Source organism: Natator depressus, chromosome 13, assembly GCF_965152275.1.
Source record: "Natator depressus isolate rNatDep1 chromosome 13, rNatDep2.hap1, whole genome shotgun sequence".
Classification (NCBI taxonomy): Eukaryota; Metazoa; Chordata; order Testudines; family Cheloniidae; genus Natator; species Natator depressus.
Window position 1 is genome coordinate 2576526 of NC_134246.1, and position 22311 is coordinate 2598836.

The 22311-nt window shown below is 45.5% G+C and overlaps 1 protein-coding gene across 5 annotated transcripts; it reads left to right on the forward strand.

The window, feature by feature from the left end:
- The first annotated feature begins 152 nt into the window (after nt 1-152).
- DUSP15 (dual specificity phosphatase 15) lies at nt 153-20883 on the forward strand. Of its 5 annotated transcripts, XM_074969812.1 has the most exons (8): nt 153-255; nt 812-928; nt 5797-5830; nt 8909-8991; nt 9551-9600; nt 10589-10663; nt 17094-17265; nt 19825-20883. In XM_074969812.1, the coding sequence occupies exons 2-8, from the start codon at nt 908-910 to the stop codon at nt 20035-20037; spliced, it is 648 nt and encodes a 215-aa protein (XP_074825913.1). In that variant the 5' UTR covers nt 153-255; nt 812-907; the 3' UTR covers nt 20038-20883. The 5 variants fall into 5 exon arrangements, with proteins under 5 accessions (XP_074825913.1, XP_074825911.1, XP_074825915.1 ...); XM_074969810.1 differs by lacking the exon at nt 153-255 and having other exon boundaries at nt 427-928; XM_074969813.1 differs by lacking the exon at nt 153-255 and having other exon boundaries at nt 440-928; nt 5797-5905.
- The last annotated feature ends 1428 nt before the right edge of the window (nt 20884-22311 follow it).

Consider the following 22311-nt stretch of genomic DNA (forward strand, 5'->3'; position numbering starts at 1 on the left):
CTGAGGTATGTCTGTAAATAAGGAGTGTACTCATGAACGCAGTATGTTCCCAGACACCCTGACATTGATGGACAGTACCTGATCGCCACTTTCTCTCTGTGATCCCTTGACCTTGCATTCCACTCTCCGCTGGCTGCATTATCACGCCTGGCAGTGCAAAGCAAGAAGTTACCCAAGAGGAAGGGAAGTTTTGCCTGTGTGTGAGTGAGTAGCAAGAGCTGGAATTGCTGCCAAGCTGCAAGTTTCTCTTGAGAGGTAGGAGTTCTGGTCTCATAGTACTGACTGACCCGGGGGGTACAGGCAGGAGTGGGCATCCCTTTGAGCATTCAGCTGCATGGCTTAACAGACCTTCCTTATGGAGAGCAAGGGGGACAAAGGGTTTTGTTATTTCTCCAACACTGAGGCTTTGTTCAGATCTGCTTGGAAAGCAGCAGCACTAAGTCAGCAGACAGCATGGCCTTAGCACTCCCACATGAGTGCTGAGGGGTGGGGCTTCTCCTCTATTGTCTCTGCCCTGGGCAAGTGAACAACTGGTACAAGGCACTTTAAGAGTAGCTTCACCATCTGGGAGGGAGGCAGATCCACGGAGAAGAGCTTCTGAAGGGGCTGGCCGTGGGATTCAGTGAAGATTTATTCTGTCCCCTGAGATGTACAGCTGCTGCCAGGAGATCCGTTCTGGTGCCTGTGAAGAGAAAAAACAAGCAAGCCGCCACTATTACAACAAACAAACAAACTCCCACAAAAACCAGTGACTGTGGAGGTGTAAGTCTCTTCATGACCAACACTGACATCCTGTCATTGAACATTTCAGAGGCAGCTAAGATTTCAACTGGGGAAACGCCAGTGCCACAGCATCAAGAGACAACACCTGCGCCCCCCTTGCCTTCCACAGTAATTGCTTTGCACCATGGGAAATGGCATGAACAAGGTAAAGATAAACACTCTGAGACACTAGTTTTGTGGATCTCTGTTCCCTCTGAGACAGGCTTTTCAGAGCTTTTAGGGTGCGAGGTCTCTTTATTGGACTCCGTTTCTTGGAAAGCAAGAGCCAGGCGCCACTTCATGTTAGATTTCATGGCACCCTTGTGTATGCTTAATTTTACAGTGAAATCTACTTTAAGGGACCAGCAAAAACCAGCTTCTCTAGTAGAAGTGGGTCTTAACTACAGGTTGAGCAAAGGTGGACAAGAAACCACATGGGGATTCTTTAGCAGTCATGTAAGTCAGTAGGCAAGGTCCTTAGTACAGGTCTGGAGTGTCAGTAAGGTTTCTAAGCAGCTGTGCTATTACCCTAGGAAGACAGCAATAAGTAGACAGACATTAGAGCTGATCAATGGTGATCCTGGGATTCCTCCCCAGGAGATTACAGCAGTGCCACCAGAGAGGCCAGGAGGTCAGTGCATGGCCCAGGACATTACCCTGTGAAGGTGAAAGAAAAGTTCTACACCACCTTAGAGAACTAGATGAGATAAGCACATGACAAGAGATCTGTAAGGTGTGACCTTTGTACTGCGCCACTCAGCTTCTCAGCATTCCTGTAGCAGCTGTTCTAACACCACGGGCTTTGCTGTATACAATATCTAGGGCATAGCTTATTGGAGAAGGCAGCCACTTTCCCCTTCAGTGAAGTTTTCCCAAGTTGCAAGGAAGTGACTTTATTTGCCTGTATAAGAACCTCCATTCTTAACCCTTTTTTTAAAGCAGTCTCCCTCTCTGCGCTATCACTGCACAGCGAAGAGTTTTGTGATAATTTGGATGAAGGATGCAATATATCAAACTATTGCATTTCACGGAGGAGTAGGACTGAATGAGACATGTTATTGTGTAATAAGGACATTCTTGGATACATAGCTACTGCAGTTTCCCCTTTAGACGTGTCCTTTCACTACAGCAATCTCTTAGCATCTAATTTCTATGATAGCTGAAAGTTAGTTTGTAAAAGGCACATTGTCTATATAAATTTGATCCAAATTTTAAATATTAAAAAAAAAAACTCTTCTGAACAATGAGGTCAATAGAAACATTTCCAAATTTACTTTTTTTTTTTTAAAGTGAAACTGTAGTTTTAAGCTTTCCCCTGCAGTGTTTGCAAACCAACCACTGAAGCATCAAGAACTTTAAACTGACGATAAAAAAAAGTCAAACGCTCAACTACGAAATGGGGAATAACTGGCTAGGTGGTCATACTGCTGAAAAGGATCTGGAGGTTACAGCAGACCACAAACTGAATAGGAGTTTCAGAGTAGCAGCCGTGTTAGTCTGTATTCGCAAAATGAAAAGGAGGACTCACCACCTTAGAGACTCACCAGTTTTTTTGAGCATAAGCTTTCGTGAGCTACAGCTCACTTCATCGGATGTTGTCAATGTGATGCAGCTGCAAAAAAAGGCTAATATGATTCTGGGGTGTGTTAACGGGAGCATTGTATGCAAGACACAGGAGGTAATTGTCTCACTGTACTCGGCACTGATGAGGCCCCAGCTGGAGTACTGTGTCCAATTCTGGGGCACCACAATTTAGGAAGGATGTGGACAAATTGGAAAGAGTCCAGAGGAGAGCATGAAAAAGGATCAAAGGTTTAGAAAACCTGACCTATGAGAAAAGATTAAAAAACCTGGGAATCTTTAGTCTTGAGAAAAGACGACTGAAGGACAATCTGATCACAAAAAGAAAAGGAGTACTTGTGGCACCTTAGAGACTAACCAATTTATTTGAGCATAGGCTTTCGTGAGCTACAGCTCACGACTGAAGGCATCCGATGAAGTGAGCTGTAGCTCACGACAGCTTATGCTCAAATAAATTGGTTAGTCTCTAAGGTGCCACAAGTACTCCTTTTCTTTTTAGATTTTCAGACAGTTTAGGTGCACAATTACCTGTGCAAAATGTGCACCTCATTTGAATGCACAATTACCATGATTACATGCACAGATCAGACATGCAATTGTCTGACATGCAGTCCTAAATTCTGTGACAAACTGGCCTGCTATTCTTGTGTTGGGAACAAGTTTTCTTCAGAAGAAGAAAGAAAGAAAAGGAAGGACTTCTTATAGGACTGGCACTATTTGGCTAAATGGAGGAGGGAGTGTGATCTAGTGGTCCGAGCAGGGGACTGCTGAGTTCTGTACCTGATTGTGCCACTGACTTCATAGTTGGCCTCGGGCAAGTCCTGTAACTTCTGTGCCTTATTATATCCCCGTTTTAGAGATGGGGAAACTATGTACTAATTCCCCGGGGTCTGAGACTTAATTGATAAATGACTTTTGAGGTTCTCGGATGAAAAGCACTAGCAACATGCAAATTGTTGTTAATTATTAATGATTATTTTAAAAAGCAACAGCAGTTTCCCAGAGTCACATCCTTAAGAACATAAGAACGGCCATACTGGGTCAGACCAAAGGTCCATCCAGCCCAGTAGCCTGTCTACTGACAGTGGCCAATGCCAGGTACCCCAGAGGGAGTGAACAGAACAGGTAATCATCAAGTGATCTCTTTCCTGCCATCCATCTCCACCCTCTGACAAACAAAGGCTAGGGACGCCATTCCTTACCCATCCTGGCTAATAGCCATTAATGGACTTAACCTCCATGAATTTATCCAGTTCTCTTTTAAACCCTGTTATAGTCCTAGCCTTCACAACCTCCTCAGGCAAGGAGTTCCACAGATTGACTGTGTCCTGTGTAAAGAAGAACTTCCTTTTATTTGTTTTAAACCTGCTGCCCATTAATTTCATTTGGTGGCCCCTAGTTCTTATATTATGAGAACAAGTAAATAACTTTTCCTTATTCTTTTTCTCCACACCACTCATGATTTTATAGACCTCTATCATATCCCCTCTTAGTCTCCTCTTTTCCAAGCTGAAAAGTCCTAGCCTCTTTAATCTCTCCTCATATGGGACCCGTTCCAAACCCCTAATCATTTTAGTTGCCATTTTCTGAACCTTTTCTAATGCCAGTATATCTTTTTTGAGATGAAGGGACCACATCCGTATGCAGTATTCAAGATGTGGGCGTACTATGGATTTATATAAGGGCAATAAGATATTCTCCTTCTTATTCTCTATCCCTTTTTTAATGATTGCTAACATCCTGCTTGCTTTTTTGACTGCCGCTGCACACTGCGTGGATGTCATCAGAGAACTATCCACGATGACTCCAAGATCTCTGTCCTGATTAGTTGTAGCTAAATTAGCCCCCATCATATTGTATGGATAGTTGGGGTTATTTTTTCCAATGTGCATTACTTTACATTTATCCACATTAAATTTCATTTGCCATTTTGTTGCCCAGTCACTTAGTTTTGTGAGATCTTTTTGAAGTTCTTCACAGTCTGATTTGGTCTTAACTATCTTGAGCAGTTTAGTATCATCTGCAAACTGCCACCTCCCTGTTTACCCCTTTCTCCAGATAATTTATGAATAGGTTGAATAGGATTGGTCCTAGGACTGACCCTTGGGGAACAACACTAGTTACCCCTCTCCATTCTGAAAATTTACCATTTATTCCTACCCTTTGTTCCCTACCTTTTAACCAGTTCTCAATCCATGAAAGGATCTTCCCACTTATCCCATGACTACTTAATTTACGTAAGAGCCTTTGATGAGCGACCTTCTCAAAGGCTTTCTGGAAATCTAAGTACACTATGTCCACTGGTTCCCCCTTGTCCACATGTTTGTTGACCCCCTCAAAGAACTCTAATAGATCAGTAAGACACAATCTCCCTTTACAGAACCCATGTTGACTTTTGCCCAACAATTTATGTTCTTCTATGTGTCTGACAATTTTATTCTTTCCTATTGTTTCAACTAATTTGCCTGGTACTGACGTTAGACTTACCTGCCTGTAATTGCTGGGATCTCCTCTAGAGCCCTTTTTAAATTTTGGCATTACATTAGCTATCTTCCAGTCATTGGGTACAGAAGCTGATTTAAAGGACAGGTTACAAACAATAGTTAACAGTTCCGCAATTTTCACATTTGAGTTCTTTCAGAACTCTTGGGTGAATGCCATCTGGTCCCGGTGACTTGTTACTGTTAAGTTTCTCAATTAATTCCAAAACCTCCTCTAGTGACACTTCAATCTGTGACAATTCCTCAGATTTGTCACCTACAAAAGACGGCTCAGGTTTGGAAATCTCCCTAACATCCTCAGCCGAGAAAACTGAAGCAAAGAATTCATTTAGTTTCTCCACAATGACTTTATCATCTTTAAGTGCTCCTTTTGTATCTCGATCGTCCAGGGGCCCCACTGGTTGTTTAGCAGGCTTCCTGCTTCTGATGTACTTAAAAAGCATTTTGTTATTACCTTTTGAGTTTTTGGCTAGCTGTTCTTCAAACTCCTTTTTGGCTTTTCTTATTACATTTTTACACTTAATTTGGCAGTGTTTATGCTCCTTTCTATTTACCTCACTAGGATTTGACTTCCACTTTTTAAAAGATGGCTTTTTATCTCTCATTGCTTCTTTTACATGGTTGTTAAGCCACGGTGGTTCTTTTTTAGTTCTTTAACTGTGTTTTTTAATTTGGGGTATACATTTAAGTTGAGCTTCTATTATGGTGTCTTTGAAAAGTATCCACGCAGCTTGTTAGTGACTTCACTGGCAGGGGTCCAGGAAGGGGGAGGGTTGGTGGTACAGAGTGGTGGTTTCCTTTGTTTGTTTTGGTTCTTCTTGGCTTGTTCTGAGAGGCAAGCATGCTACATGCTTCCTCTCTGTCTGAATGCTGGATGGGGGGGTGGGGAAGGGATGCAACACACCAGGAGTCGCCCTCTTTCAGGCTGAATCTTCTCTTTTGTGTCCTGCAGGTTCTCCCTGGACTTTACCTTGGGAACTTCATAGGTGAGCAGCACTGCTGAGAGCACCCAGAGAACTGTCTGAGCTGGAAAGTTACCGATAGTCTGTGTTGCATGACATGTATGTAGTCCTCTGCCCCACTGTCCCCCATTACAAGGGAGCCTTGTTCTCTCCAGGCCCTGACAACACTGTGTGTGCTTATTTAGACCAGAAGCACTGGTATCAAAGTGATTAATATCCTGAGAGGTGACATCCATAGGAGCTAGAGATGCTCAACCACACAACTTGTCCTACAGAAGACAGGGATTGTTCTGTACTGCATGGATGTGGGAGAGAGATTTCTCCCTGGCTTGGTCATGATTAAGAAGCACCATCATATCTCATTAAGCTTCCTGTGCTCCTGGGTCACTCTGTCATAGGCATTGTCTCCATCATGGCAGGCAGAGAGGTGTCAGCACCCCTGCAAGAATCCCTTCCTCTCACTTCCTGATTCTTGCATTTAACTCAAGTGCCACATCCTCACCTGCAAGGCCCTGCCTACTCTCCTACCTACCTCTGCTCTCCTATCCCCTCTTCCCTTTTCTCCATCTGTCACTCTTCCCCCGGTGCTTGGGAGAGGTGCTCTCCCCCTTGTCCACTCAAGGCTCTCTCCTCTCACCTGCTTTATTCCCCAGTGTGATCAGTGTTCTCAGCCTGGTGCAGGGGTGGAACGTGAAACTGTGGTGCCCAGAGAGAGGAGTAAAAAGCTAGACAGGTAGGAGGGGCTCTTGTTCAATTCAGGGACGTGAACCACAGCTGTGAGGATGTTGGGGAGCAAGGTGACAGTCAGAACAAGCACACAAAGGGTTAAAGAGCGCCATACTGACCTGGGCATCATGAAGTAGTACCACCCATGTGTGACTCCGAGTGTCTTGCGTTCCAACACCATAACTCTGCCCCTCCCACTCTGACACAACATCTTGATACCAGCTATAAATATCACAGCACTGGGGGTGGCAATTCTTCTGCCCTACAGACAACTAGCAGTAGACAGGGAAACCTGTTAGCTCATGCAGTGTACCAGTGGTCACCTGTTTTCCCTCTGGTGAAGGGTGTCAGAAACCCAGCTGGCCATCTGCTGCAAAATCTTACTGTGTGGTGTTTGCAGGCGTTGTGATTCTCTACGATGACAATGGCACATGAGCAGCAGAGTGTAACCATTTATTTCCACAGGCTCAGAGCGGGAGATCTGGGAAGGGAAAACAAGACAATTCTTCCTCTTTTTCCCCCTTAGGGGCCTCAGTAACTCATAGGATCTCTGGATTTACAGGTGGAAGAGGCCTAGTCAATGAGCGAGGCCATGCCCTTGCTAGGAGAGGATACAGTGGAATCTCCATCCGTAGAGGTTTTTAAGCCCTGGCTGGACAAAGCCCTGGCTGGGATGATTTAGTTGGGGTTGGTCCTGCTTTGAGCAGGGGGTTGGACTAGATGACCTCCTGAGGTCTCTTCCAACCCTAATCTTCTATGATACAGTCTCCTCAACAGAGGATGCATCTGATAGGACACTCAGTTGTCTCAAGAAGGCCATTGACTTTGTTTCTGTGCATTAAGACAGGCAGTTCATTGACTGAAAAGCCTTCTCAGAAGCCTTTGTCCCATGCACAGGGGATTCGAAAGTAGTTTGGACGAAGACTCCGAAAGGCAGTGAGACCCCCTGTATATCACAGACTAGAGCATTTCACGCATTTATCCTGTACTGAGCCCAATATCTACAGTAGACAGCATCCAGAATACTCAGACTCCAGGTTAACCAGAAGGGTTAAAGCAAGTCCAAGGCCTGCTACAGTCAGTCTTGGACTGGTGCCACAAGAGCACTGCTCAACCAAGAAACTGGGAATCATGGTATAGATTGAAAGTTCAATATCTTGTGAACTGCCAGAGCTAGAGACATGTTTTCCAACTGAAAGCATCCTCTGTCCTGGTAGGTCACAAAACACTGGACATTAAAATCATGTCAGTCTAAGTACCATCATGCCAGACCCCCATACTAAGGTAATACGAACAGATAAAGGGATGGGTAGTTCTTGCTCTCCCCTCCACCCCCCTTGAATTCTGACATGGAACGACTCTCTTAGATTCTCTATTGTATTAAATATTTATATAGTGCCATTAGCACACGGTGCTTTAGAACTACAAGCCAATGCTTTATACCACTTGAACATTTAGAATCCCAAAGCTTTGAGATGGGCAAAAGCAGTGTCTAACTAGCAGCTTGCAAACTAACCGTTGCTAAAATCATAAGAGAAAAACCTGCTGCAAAGATGCTTAGTTGGCCAGAACAGCATGCTCACCTTCCAGAAGATTGACCCTAGGTCCTGAACGAATGACCAGAACCACAAAATACTGAGACCTGTTAGAGAAGCTAGGTCACTGTTCTGTAGAAAAGGGGAGGACATCTAGGAATCCTCATTCAGGTAGGTACAATTCGAAAGATGACAAATGCAACAAAGCTAGTTGAGCGTATGTCAGGAGAATTGGGGAACAACCGTCCGTTGAGATAAGTTCAAACATTAAAGAGCTGAGGCCGACGGGGCCACTCTCAGACACGTTGTAAGTGGGTGCAGCTCCTTTGCTGCTGTTAATGGATGGGGTAAATTGTGCATGCAGCAATACAAGCTGCTAGTATTTATGCTACGTTTGCATGTTGGGGAAGAGTGTGTTCCTTCATGTGGGAGCATTTGGACGTGTGCATGCTGCAAGCAGGTATGCGAATGTATTTGCATGTGTGTTTGCACACATTTTTCCAGCATGTGTTCATTATACTGTGGCATGTTGGGGTGCATTTGAATTCATTCAGGTGTGAGCAGGCAGGGTGTGTGTTCATTTAGGGAGGTGTCTTTTGGTGTAATGTGTGTGCATGCACATAGGGATTTATAGGTTGTTTTCAGCTGTGGCAGCATTTGCTCACCTGCAGTGTGTATTGGCACCTGAGTGTGTGTGTGTGTGTGTGTAATGCAGCTATGTGTTTCTATGCAGCAAGGTGTGTGCATGCTTATTTGTCTGCAGGGGTGCGGCAGGCATGTTCGTGGGATGTGTAAGAACTAAGTACATACTGCAATCTCATTGTGTTTTTCCTTCTTTCAGATGCCAAAGATTTGGAGCAACTGAGCAGGAATAAGATCACCCACATTATTTCAATCCATGAATCTCCCCAGCCACTACTGCAGGTAGGTATCTAAGTCCCTAACATCACCCCTCTGCCATCCACTTGCCCCTAACATCCTCCTTCTCCCTCAAGAAGAAAAGCCACAGTGATAGCTACCCACCCTTCAACAGTCTCAAAGGAACTGGGTTGCTCCTTCAGCCTTCCTGTGACTATAGCCCCCAAATCTAAGAGTCCCAAAGATACGCTCAGAAAGCAAAATGATCAGGGACTGTCTGCTCTTTGGCCTTAGTTAGAGATCACTGTGTCCTCATCTCTGTTTATCCCGTCGCTATCCAAAGTCACTGATTTCCTTCCCTGATCACTCATTCCGTGGTCTGCATTCCAGATGGATAGTGGACATTGCTCCTTGGACTCTGGAGGTATTTTCAGGAGCAGAGGGAGGTGGTACTTGCTTTACTGTCATGGGAAAGCTGGGGTTGGGGTAGGGAAGTAGTAACTAAAGGGCTAAAGGAGAGGTGTCTTTGTAGAGTGAGCAGCTCTGGGGGCAGCCCTTTGGGAAAATAAGACCTTCAGATCTCTCGGGGGTCCTAACCTTGACCTGTGCGTTTTGTGCATTTCAGGAAATGACTTATCTTCGCATTCCTCTGCCAGATACACCCGAGGCCAACATGTAAGTGCCAAGCCAAGGCTGCTCCAGAATCAGAGTCACGGGGAACCTTGGAGCTTGCAGGACAAACTGGGGGATAGGCACTAACTGCACTGCTGAGGCCTCAAACCAGCTGTCTCCAGTGGACACTCAGGATGGCACCTTGCCAGAGAGTCCTGTAGGATGAAACAATCATACCATACCGCTGGGACGGTGTCACAGTCACAATGCAACACCCTGCCTGAGCTTAGTTTGAGAGGTGTCACAAGCTAGTTACAGGCTCCCTAAACTCAGGATGGCTGGCAGCCCGGTTACGGCACCACTCGAGAATCCAGTGGCCACAGACCACTGCGAGGGAGGGGTAGCATGCTTAGCTGAATAAGAGGGGGGGTGGTGGAGGAGGGGAAAAGGGTCCTACTTTGGAGGTATGAATAACAGAGCAGGGCTGTGGGATTGTGTGCGATGCACCCAGCACTGAGGTATGCGAGCACTAACCGAGGGCTCAAACAGACAAGCTGCCTGAGGCCAGAGTTTGGCTCATTTTCATTAACTCCTGGAAAGTGCCCCTCAGTCCTTGGCTGTGCCTGGACTGGTGCGTAGAGCACGGGTGCCCTCCGGAAGCCTGGCAGCTGCTGCTTTGGAGCCCTCTGCTGCAGGGTGCGCTGAATAGTCTGGAGCATCAGCCCCCTGGCACGGCTACTTCTTCTGGAAGCACTGATGCACCACGCTGTTAAATCAGCAGCTGTGAATGGTGCCTAGGAAAGAAGCAGTGATCACTATTTTAGTTTGCTCGCCTTGCTCTGCGCGCCATGGGGCACCTGCGGCTCCTGGTAAAATCCTATTTCACAGCCTGGAGTAGGGTGACCAGACAGCAAATGTGAAAAATCGGGACGGGGGGAGTAAGAGGAGGCTATATAAGAAAAAGACCCCAAAATCAGAACTTTCCCTATAAAATCGGGACATCTGGTCACCCTAGCCTGGAGTCTTCATTCTATTTTATTTTTCCTGCTAGCAAGAAGCACTTTAAAGAATGTATCAGTTTTATCCACTACTGTCGCCTGCATGGAGGGAACTGCCTTGTTCACTGGTAATGCGCCCTTCCAATGACCCTCATGCAGCATTCTCCCAAGGACAGTGCAGTGGGAAGCTGGACTGGGCAGCAGAGTCCCCAGAAGGCCCAGGCTTTGTAGAAAACAGATTGCACATGCTGGGCTCAGCTTACTAAACACAGCAAGTGTTTTGTGGGTGAACCTCGCTTGGGACTGGGGTGTTGCCTGGAGACAGAGATCATGTGAGTGTCTCCCCAGCCTGTTGGATCATATTAAAGAAGTTCTGTATTAAAATCACAAATGAGTTTGATTCCCCATAGTTTAAATTCCAGGGTATTACTAATTAAGAGGTCTCTTGGGTTTTGGTACTGTTTCTCTCCCTCTATGTGTGAAACTTGCAAGCCGCTAATTGTGTTAGTACATTCTAAGACAGAGTCTGTTCTCAAAGCAATTCACAGAGACTCAAAGCAATACTCTAACAACAGAAACAGCACCCAGAGACTCCTCGCCCTTTTGTTGTATTAACAATTGTGATTAAAATAGAGATAGAGGATGTATGTGGATGGATGCTTGGTGTGGATAATAACTGAATGATCAGGGAGGTGCCAGCCTAAGAATCCAGTGTCCATCGGCTGAAGAAGGCGTCAAGTGGAAATAACCAGAGGACCCCCGGAGGGCAGACTGGAATCCACCCAACAGCCTCAAGAATGGGAGAACCAAAGAACAAGATAACATCTAGCAGCACGGAGCCGTCAGGAATGTGCCATCTGCTGATTGATTCAGCAACAGCATGATGAAGCAATTCCCACAGACTGGCCTAGGAAGAAATTCCTATAAAAAGAGACTCTAAAAAGTGAGAACTTTGGGGTCTGATTCTGCAAACCAACTTCCAGGAGCATCAGATGAGCATCTGACAAGGCCCTGCTCCCTCCTCATGTCCAGGCCACCTGGCCAGTGGCTTGGCATGAGCAACTCTAAGGCTGGTAACTATGATAACAACCTTGCAGAACCTGTGTGTGTGTGTGTGTGTGTGTGTGTGTGTGTGTGTGTATGAATGAATGTGTGAAGAAATATGAGATTGAATGGAATGTTATAGTTATAACTAACTGCTTACTATGATTCTTTCTGTATTCACAATAAATGTGGTATTTTGCCTTTTTCCCTTTAATAAGATCCTGCTGGTTTTTAATTTATTGGTACAACATTTTGGTGGAGAATTGCGAAAGGGGGAATATTGGTAAAAAACCTCAGTTATTGTAAATATTGGTGTGCACACCGCCAGCTCTAGTGAGCTAGGCATTTCTATTAGGTTAACCAGACCTGCTGGCCTCCGAGAAGGTAGCAGGGGACCTGCTGGCCTCCGAGAAGGTAGCAGGAAAAACAGATTAAACCAGACCTGCTGGCCTCCGAGAAGGTAGCAGGGGACCTGCTGGCCTCCGAGAAGGTAGCAGGAAAAACAGATTAAACCAGACCTGCTGGCCTCCGAGAAGGTAGCAGGGGACCTGCTGGCCTCCGAGAAGGTAGCAGGGAAGAACAGATTAAACTAGACCTGCTGGCCTCCGAGAAGGTAGCAGGGAAAACAGATTAAACCAGACCTGCTGGCCTCCGAGAAGGTAGCAGGGGACCTGCTGGCCTCCGAGAAGGTAGCAGGGAAGAACAGGTTAACCGGACCGGCTGGCCTCCGAGAAGGTAGCAGGGAGAAATAGGTTAACCAGACCTGCTGGCCTCCGGGAAGGTAGCAGGGGACCTGCTGGCCTCCGGGAAGGTAGCAGGGGAAAAACGCATAGATTAAGCTATGATTTCAGAATCTAGGCTGTGTCACTTGCTAAGTAATACCAGCAGTGACAAAGAGATTGAAATATCCATGTTAAGATGTTTAAAAGAAAACAGGGTAAGCCAGTACCAGAGGGAGGAATGGAGTCAGAAGGAACTCCAACCTCACCTTTTGTTAAAGAAATTACACCTTTTAAACAAAACCTTCAAAAATTTGGGCACAGTCCTTGGACTAAACAAGCCCTAGCTGATCTCTGCACTATTTCGGACCTAGAGGATAGATTGGCTCAGTATATCCTCATATACAAACCTTCTAGTGCTGCCAAAAGAGATGCAGCAGCAATTTGGTTGTTGTGGGAGGCATGTAAGGATTCTTCCCTCCGCTTGTCTTCATGTAAAGAGGAAAAGGCACAAACGGAAAAGGGAGCAGACAATTGGAAGGTGCTGGCTACAAATACCCAAAGCCAGCTGAAAATAGTGAAAGAGGCACTCCAGGAATACAAAAAGAGTGAAAAAGTTAACTCTGCAGAGGCTGGAGGGAGGCAGGTAAAGGGGGAGAAGGTCCTATGTATGGCACCCCCAGGCATAATTACAAAGAGAAAGAGTAAAAAAAAAAAAAAGTTAACTCTGCAGAGGCTGGAGGGAATTAAGCAGCTAAACTTTGTGAAAATGTTAAAAAGGAAAAGTGTTAGAGAAAGAGCATTCTTGGTTTCTTTGCAGCCATTCTGAAAGAAAAATGGGCCCTTTTCCAAAGGAATGTCTGTAAATTAGCCAGGCAAAAGAAACTGATTAAAATCATTTGACTGGACAATTTAGTCAAATTTGCTAAAAGAACATAAGGGGGTTCTATTGGAACTTAACTGCCTCAAATGTATAAAGGGAATGTAAGATGTAAAAAAACAGAGCAACGTGGAAGGGATGTTAAAGAAAAGAAAATGTGTATGTATCTATCTGTGTGTGTGTAAATATGTAAAGTTCTAAGGACCAGTTGGTTTTGTTTTTGTTTTAAATAATGCCACTAAAAATCCATTTGACTCTTTAATTCAAAGTTGCAAAACTGACAGACCTTTTTGCTAGACACAGGTAATTAGTGCTGTTTGGCTTTGGGATTTGGCATTTAACCCTTAAAAGGTAACTCAATGCTTTACAAAATTTAAAATGTTTTTAAGTTGTGGCTGCAGCAGGGCAGTCAAAATCTGGAGAATAGAAAAAAATTGGATTATTTTTGTTTGGTTGGTTGGTTTTTGTTTGTTTGTTTGATTTTGTAACAAAATAGCAGATGAGAGCTGTAGTAAAAAAAAATAAATAAATACGAAATTTAAAAAAAAAGACAGTGGCCCTCTGAAGCAACAGCAGGGGTGAGGTGCACAAAACAAAAAGAAGCAATGTTAGAAACACTGAGTCTTAAAATGGCTCTGAGTAATCAGACTGTCACTTTGATAAAGGTACATGAAAACTCTGTAAGCAAAAAAAAGAAATAGTTACACCTTATGTAAAAATTGATATGGATAATGTTATAGAAGTTAAACTATGGAAGGAATGTGCATTTGCCCCAGAACATGCGCAGGGTATATTGTAGAATGGGCAAAAGAAATGCAAACGTACCATGCTACTTAATTAAAATGCTATTAGGGCTCCAAAGGGAGCCACAATAGGTTGGGTTTTCTTTTTCAGATTGCTGTGTGTTTTGGAAGCAGAAGTTAAAAGTAATCAAAACTCTGGTGAAAGTTGATTGTGTCCCTTTTAAGATAGAGTCTCTGAGCTGCTGATGGCTTTAAATCCAAAAGCAGGAAGTGTCTGTGAAAATGCAAATTACCTAAATGATAAAGGAAGGAAAGAACTAGCAGCACAAAGGAGCTGCAGATAAAGGACACACCTGGTCAGCAAACAAATTGTCTAAATAAAAGACATGGGATAACAAGATAATTTTAATAAATTTAATGATAATAAGTATCCCTGTAACAACATATAGTGTGTATGATTTTTGGAAAAACCCTTTAAGGTCGTATGGTAATGATGCTTCTCAGTTATTACCTGTAAATAAAACTTAAAGCTTAACACAGCAGGAAAAACATTATAAACTTGGTCTTCTGTATAAGAAGGAAAACTCAGGGATTTAATGACTAAACAGTGGGATAATTTCCCCATAACCCTTAAAAGATAAAAGCCATTGAAACCTGGCCTGCCTATAGAACAAAAACAGGAAAATACGGGGGCAATTCCTCTGTTTTGCCTGCAATCAGCAAGGGTATTTGTAAAAGAAATATTTTAAGCAATAATCTGCCACCCCAAAAAGGGGTAGAAACATGTTCTTTTTGTCTTTCAGAAAATCAGGAAAAGCTGATGCCAGCTGAAAAGCAACCCAATACCATGAATCTACTGTCACAATAGAAATTGTGTTTTGTGTTCTATGTTTTGTCTTGTTGCTAGCACTGTTGTGTGTTTAAAAAAAAAAAATACTAAAGACCTGCAGGTACTTAAAAATAAATTAAGCTCTCTGACCCAGCTACAGGACAGCCTGACACAAAAACAAGTACATGCCAATGTAGACTTGGTCCAAATTGGTCTGGGTAACCTAAAAGCCCGATGGAATCTTTGGCAATGGCTTAATACTACCACATGGCTTATGCATAAGAAAAAAAAAATATTAGAAATAGGAAACCACACAGCCATAGCTATGGGATGCACTGAAATGCAGAAACTTGCACTAGCTACTTTGGAACACAAAATGTTCTGGGTCATATTGGGAAATATTAAGGGTTTGATGCATTTGTTAAAACAAAGAAAGAGATCATTGTTTGACACTTATCAATATGAATGGATGCAATATGTTTCCAGTATTGTAAAACCAGACTTGTTAATGGGAGAAATTGTTGTCAAAATTGCACACCAACGGTCCCTGGAGGCAAAGGTATTGAAGGTTAGCCCACTCCCCATATTACACATGGGATCCTTCTGGCTACCCTGGACCTTGAGCCAGTGGGCTGGGGAGGGAGGGAAGCTATTGGACACTAGAGGTTGTACCGAATGGACTCCTCAAAAGTGGGTGTGCCTCACCTTGCCTGTTGCCCCAGAACCTTGTAGTAAAGATACATCACTAGGATCATGTATGTGGGATGAATTGGAATCACAAACTCAAATTGCCTCACGGTACCTTCTCTTGAATAGGCTACATAGAAAGTGACACTGACGATTATAAATCTTAGTGTCAAAAGGGGGATTATGTTGGATCATATTAAAGAAGTTCTGTATTAAAATCACAAATGAGTTTGATTCCCCATAGTTTAAATTCCAGGGTATTACTAATTAAGAGGTCTCTTGGGTTTTGGTACTGTTTCTCTCCCTCTATGTGTGAAACTTGCAAGCCGCTAATTGTGTTAGTACATTCTAAGACAGAGTCTGTTCTCAAAGCAATTCACAGAGACTCAAAGCAATACTCTAACAACAGAAACAGCACCCAGAGACTCCTCGCCCTTTTGTTGTATTAACAATTGTGATTAAAATAGAGATAGAGGATGTATGTGGATGGATGCTTGGTGTGGATAATAACTGAATGATCAGGGAGGTGCCAGCCTAAGAATCCAGTGTCCATCGGCTGAAGAAGGCGTCAAGTGGAAATAACCAGAGGACCCCCGGAGGGCAGACTGGAATCCACCCAACAGCCTCAAGAATGGGAGAACCAAAGAACAAGATAACATCTAGCAGCACGGAGCCGTCAGGAATGTGCCATCTGCTGATTGATTCAGCAACAGCATGATGAAGCAATTCCCACAGACTGGCCTAGGAAGAAATTCCTATAAAAAGAGACTCTAAAAAGTGAGAACTTTGGGGTCTGATTCTGCAAACCAACTTCCAGGAGCATCAGATGAGCATCTGACAAGGCCCTGCTCCCTCCTCATGTCCAGGCCACCTGGCCAGTGGCTTGGCATGAGCAACTCTAAGGCTGGTAACTATGATAACAACCTTGCAGAACCTGTGTGTGTGTGTGTGTGTGTGTGTGTGTGTGTGTGTGTATGAATGAATGTGTGAAGAAATATGAGATTGAATGGAATGTTATAGCTATAACTAACTGCTTACTATGATTCTTTCTGTATTCACAATAAATGTGGTATTTTGCCTTTTTCCCTTTAATAAGATCCTGCTGGTTTTTAATTTATTGGTATAACAAGCCCAGCTTGATTTAAGGATGCCGTTGGGTTAGGGGACTGTTTACCAAGCAGATAGGGCAGCATTAGCTTCAGTTGTAATGGAGAGGAAAAGGAACCGATTTGGGGGCAGGACTCCAGGAAGTGGCTCATGTTTTCACTTCTTCTAGGGGCTGTAATGTGTGTATAGATCTAAGTGGAAGTGTCCCGTCTCCAGGAGAATCATAGAATATCAGGGTTGGAAGGGACCTCAGGAGGTCATCTAGTCCAACCCCCTGCTCAAAGCAGGACCAATCCCCAATTTTTGTCCCAGATCCCAAATGGCTCCCTCAAGGATTGAACTCACAACCCTGGGTTTAGCAGGCCAATGCTCAAACCACTGAGCTATCCCTCCCCCCTCCAAGGAGGAACTGAAGTAGCCATGAAGAAAGAAGGAGGGCATGGTGGTGGGGGTGGAGATGGGCTCGAAGGAGGATGGCTGTGAGTGGGGGTGGGGATGAGGAAGAAACAGCAAAATCAAGGCCCTGATTTTCCCCCCTTCTGACTCCAGCCTTGCGGGGATCTCCCGGAGCACCACCATTGTTGTTGCCTATGTCATGGCAGTGACGGAGCTAAGCTGGCAAGAGGTACTGCAGGCGGTAAGAGCAGTGCGACCGATTGCCAATCCCAACCCCGGCTTCAAGCAGCAGCTGGAGGTGTTCGGCCACGGCCCTGCACGAAAGGTGAGAGCAGAAGGCTGCGTATAGCCATGGTAACTGTGGTCAGTCCTTATATAGCGCTTCCCAGGCATTGCGCAAGCCCAAGGAGAGAAGGACTCAGAATCCAGAGGGGGACCTGGATCCCCAAAGAGCAAGGGAGAGCTCGGAACAAGAGAGAGAAAAGGTGGTCATTAGAAAGAGACGGATCAAGACGTGGGATCCAATGGTGGGGGAAGACATCAGAGAGATAGGCTGTCCTGGGAGAGATTCCCAATGAGAGAGCCACACAATCCACCCTCCTTCCAAACACAGCATATGGCCAGGCCACCAGGGCTAGCACCTCGCCAGGCCGATAGGACCCAGACTCCTGACTGTGGTAGTGCAGCCTGCAGCTTGGACCAGGTCCCCAGCAGGTCACGGTAGCACTCACCGCCTGCTTGACATGCTGCACTGCCCTGCCACTTCATTCCTATTGGTCACTCACATGGCCACAAGCACAAACCAAGGGCATGTTCCTTGCCCCATTTAACTGGACAACCTAGATAATTACAGGCCTGCTAGCCTGACATCGATCCCAGGCAAGGTAATGGAGCGGCTGATACAGGACTCGATTAATAAAGAATTAAAGGAGGGTATTGTAATTCATGCAAGCAGCATGGGTTTATGGAAAATAGATTCTGTCAAACTAATAGATATACTTCTATGAGGCATTTGACTTGGTATCAAATGATGTTTTGATAAAAAAACTATCACGATATAAAATTAACATGGCACACATTAAATGGATTAAAAACTGGCTAAGTGATCGGTCTCAAAATGTAATGAATAGTCATCCAGTTGGTATGTTTACAGTGGGGTCCCGCAGGGATTGGTTCTTGGCCCTATGCTATTTAACATTTTTATCAGTGACCTGGAAGAAAACATAAAATCATCACTGATAAAGTTTGCAGATGACACAAAAATTGGGGGAGTGATAAATAATGGAGAAGAACAAGTCACTGATTCAGAGCAATCTGGATCACTTGGTAAACTGGATGCAAGCAAACAATACGCATTTTAATATGGCGAAATGGATATGTATTCATCTAGGAACAAAGAACACTGGCCAAGGACTCTATCCTTGGAAGTAGTATGGTGGATAATCAGCTGAACATGAGCTCCCGGAGTGCCGCTGTGGCCAAAAGAGTGAATCTGGGATGCATAAACCGGGGAATCTTGAGCAGGAGCAAAGGGGTTGTTTTACCTCTGTGTTTGCTGCTGGAATCCTGTGTCCAGTTCTGGTGCCCACGATTCAAGAAGGCTGTTGATAAATTAGAGACAGTTCAGAGAAGAGCCATGAAAATGTTTCAAGGATTAGAAAACACACCTTAGAGTGATAGATTGAAGGAGCTCAGTCTACTTAGCTTAAGAAAGGGAAGGTTAAGGGGTGGCTTGACTACAGTCTACAGGTACCTACATGGGGAACAAACGTTTAATAATGCTCTCTTCAGTCCAGCAGAGAAAGCTCTAACATGATCCAATGGCTGGAAGTGGAAGCTAGACATATTCAGACTGGAAAGAAGGAGTAGATTTTTGACAGTGAGGGTAGTTAACCATTGGAACAATTTACCAAGGCTCATGGTGGATTTTCCATCTCTGACCATTTTAAAAGCATGATTGGATGTTTTTCTAAAAGATCTGCTCTGGGAATGATTTGGGGGACGTTTCATGTAGAAGGTCAGACTAGATGATCACAGTGGTCCCTTCTGGCCTTGCAATCTGTGAACCTATCAACATCTGGGCACTCCCCCGAGTGGCACTTAGCTCCCTGCTCTCTGAGGGAGGCAGGAAGATCAAGGAGGCCCAATACTTGGACTGACTGAAGCAGAGGTGGGGCCAGCAGGGACACGTGGAGCTCCCACATCACCAGCATCTTGGAGAGGGTCAGTAGGAAAAGAGAAAGCAAAGCAGGAGAGACCGAATCTGAATCAATTCTGTGGAGCGGTACACTCTCCCGCTCCTCCAGTACCGTGCATATCGCCTCCCGGCCTCCCTTGTATCAAATGTGGCAGGATCACCAATTCCCAGGACCTTGGATTTCTGTCCATTTGAAATATGGCACCTGCAGCAGCCCAAGCTGGGTTATTGGTTTGCTCCTGATGGCAAAGGAAAAGCACCACCTACAGAGCCATCAACACCTGTTACACCTCAATATATCCTGGAGGTCACCCATCTAAATACTGAGCCAATACATTTCCCTTTACTGGGGCCAGTTCCTCAGTGGTGCAAATCAGTATCACGATTGGTTTCCATTGAGCTACCCAGATTTATACCTGATGAGGATCTGGCCCATAACACGTAGCTCAGTGCAAGAGAGAGACAGGAGAGGGGTCTAGGAGCTCTGTGAGAGGAGAATAGGCCACAGTATATTACAGCACATGTTCAGCCTCAGGAATTCCGCACTTTGTGACCCAGCTGAACTGGGCCATCACAAACCTCTGAAGCACCTGGCATGGGCCACTGTCAGGAGACAGGATACTGGGCTAGATGGATCCTTGGTCTGACCCAACCTGGCCGTTCTGATGTTCTCCTTGCACCCTGCAGATTCACAGACGCCTGGAGCAGAGATATGGAACCAATACTTTCAATGACAAGGAGGAGATAAGGCTCCTGCTTCCAGCAGCCAGAGAAGGCACATCCAGGACAGATGGACCCCTGCAGGGACTGGTGCCAAGGAGCAGAGACATCAAGAACACAGTTCCCTTTCTGCTGCGGGTGAAGCAGACATTCTCCTGCATCCCCACCTGTTTGAAGTGAGTCCAGCTGAGGAGGGAAGCAAGGCATTCTGGGAAAGTGCATAGCCTAACATATCAGACTGACAAACACCAAGACCTGGAAAGGACACCCCTGCTATTGTATGTCAGGGGAGAGGTACGGTCCAGTGGAGCAAGCACAGGCCTGGGAGCCAGGAACTCGTGGGTTCCCATCCAAGCTCTGTTGTCTTCCTCTGTGGCTTTGGGCAAGTCACCAAACATCTGCCTCAGTTTCCCCATCTAACGTGTGGGGGGTTAATTCTTATGTTTCTGTTTCCCAGGCTGCTGTGAGGGTTGGTTAGTAAATATACAAAGGGCACTGGGAGGGTTAGATGTGCTGACTATCATCATCAGTGAACAGAACAGCCTTGAGCACACAGCATTGAGCCCTAGCTCACTGAGTCAGATCAGAACAGCTGTGCAGGAGGGGATTTTCCTGCTGCTAAGAGACTGTATTGGAAAGTAGCAGCCAGGGATGGACTTTGGCAGCAGATTTTAATACTTCAATAAATGCTGCACTGAACCCATAAAAATAAAATAAAGCGTGGGGGGAATGTCTCTTTATAGATGAAACTTTTTCCATCAGCAAGTGGTTTCCACTGTCCGGGGGGGATTGATAAGAAGTGTGTGTGTGTTTTCCATTAGACCCAGTACACCAGCCAGGAGACAGCTCTCATGCAGGCAAAGGTCCAAATGTAGGCAACAGGCTAAGTAGAAATCAAGAGTGAATTGTGTGTTAACAGGGTTGCACTACATTTCCTCTGATCCTGGTGTGGTCTCCCACAGGGGGCAAATAATATTTAACACAGGGCCAGGTGTTGCTAGAGCTCAATATTAAGCCATTTTGTTTGAAGACTTTTTACATACTTATTTCCTAATAAACTTCTTCTCAGTGCAGAGTTTTATGTACATTTCAGCACAGGGCAGAGTTCAATCGGAAAAAGGGGGTGTGATGATTGGGGAAGGCTGGGAGTGAGCAAGGCTCTCTGGAGCCAGAAAGAGCCTTTGGGAGTATGTAACATCCCTGCCACCAATGCTCCCGTGGGGCTGCAGCAGAGTGGACTAGGACATTAATTATTCATGCTTACTGCTAATTTATTTACACAGTGCCTAATGTGCACCAGGTTCTTTGCAGAGCAAATAAAGAGACAGACTCTCTGCCTTGAAGAGCTTACACAGCCCATGGCCCCAGTCCCGCAGAGAGTTTCACCCACGAGAACCTCTGCATCTGCAGAGAGCTCCATGGACATCAGAGGAGACTATGCAGGCATGGGGCTCTGTCTGCACAGAGCTCGGGATCAGAGCCAGACATCATTCCAGCTATTTTGGACATTAAAGTTAATAAACTAGTGTAAAAACAACTCTATTTAGGAGTGTCCCCCTTCACCCTCTGTCCTGACCTCTAGTACTGCACCTCCCATGGCAGCAGTGTCCCACCATCTCAGTCCTGGGTGACGAGAGCTCGGAGGCCCATGTGTGAAAGTGCAATTCTAAAAAAGAGTGGAATAAAGAACTCACACAGCCGTGTCCCCGAGTGCAGACTGCCAAAGCAATTGGACATACCTGGCAAGCGCACCAGGCGCCTGGCTAGCAAAAGGACGTTGACTTTATCCCTGCCACACTGGAGTTAAATACCCAACAAACCTGCACCTTTGGGCCCCATAGTCCTGCCTCTATGTTACCCAATAAAATCAGATGACAGAACATCATCAGAACGGCGGCTGCTGCCTGACACCCGGGAGATTCCTGTGCAAGGAGCTCTTTGGCGGGACACATGAAGCTGGTGGGATTCGTAGCCTCAGGCTCCTCAGGACATGGGCTCTCTCTTCCTATATGTCTGTGCAGCACCGAGGACTCTGGTGCCTTAACCCTCCCTCGGCGTTACAGCAGATGAATGGAATACCAGTCATCTTGACGTGCCCCATAAGCATGCTGGGTTTCTATGCTTCAGTGCCAAGCATTTTCCTATGGCTGTTGCCCTTGGCTATGCCCACACTGTGAGCTACGAGCGTGATTCCCCTGCTTGTGCACACACGCCAGTGCTGGGCATTGTAGCCAGGATAGCACAGGGAGCGACAGCAGAGGCATGGCTGAGCAGTGCCAAGTGCAAACCCTCCTGAGACCAGTGGATATGCGCTTGCTGCTGCCCCTGTGCGACTGTGTCTACGCTGCTGTTGGTACTCACACGAGCTCCAGGTGTGAGTCTGTGTGTCTGAGCGGGGCAAATCACGCCCCATGCTCGTACCGTAGACATAGCCATAGTCTGAGCGCCCGCGCT

Coding starts and splice junctions, on each gene's coding strand:
- DUSP15 (XM_074969812.1), top strand. CDS start 908: ATGGGAAATGGCATGAACAAG. Junction 5,831..8,908: donor TTACCTTGGGAACTTCATAG/GTGAGCAGCACT, acceptor TCCTTCTTTCAG/ATGCCAAAGATTTGGAGCAA. Junction 10,664..17,093: donor GGGAACTGCCTTGTTCACTG/GTAATGCGCCCT, acceptor TTCTGACTCCAG/CCTTGCGGGGATCTCCCGGA.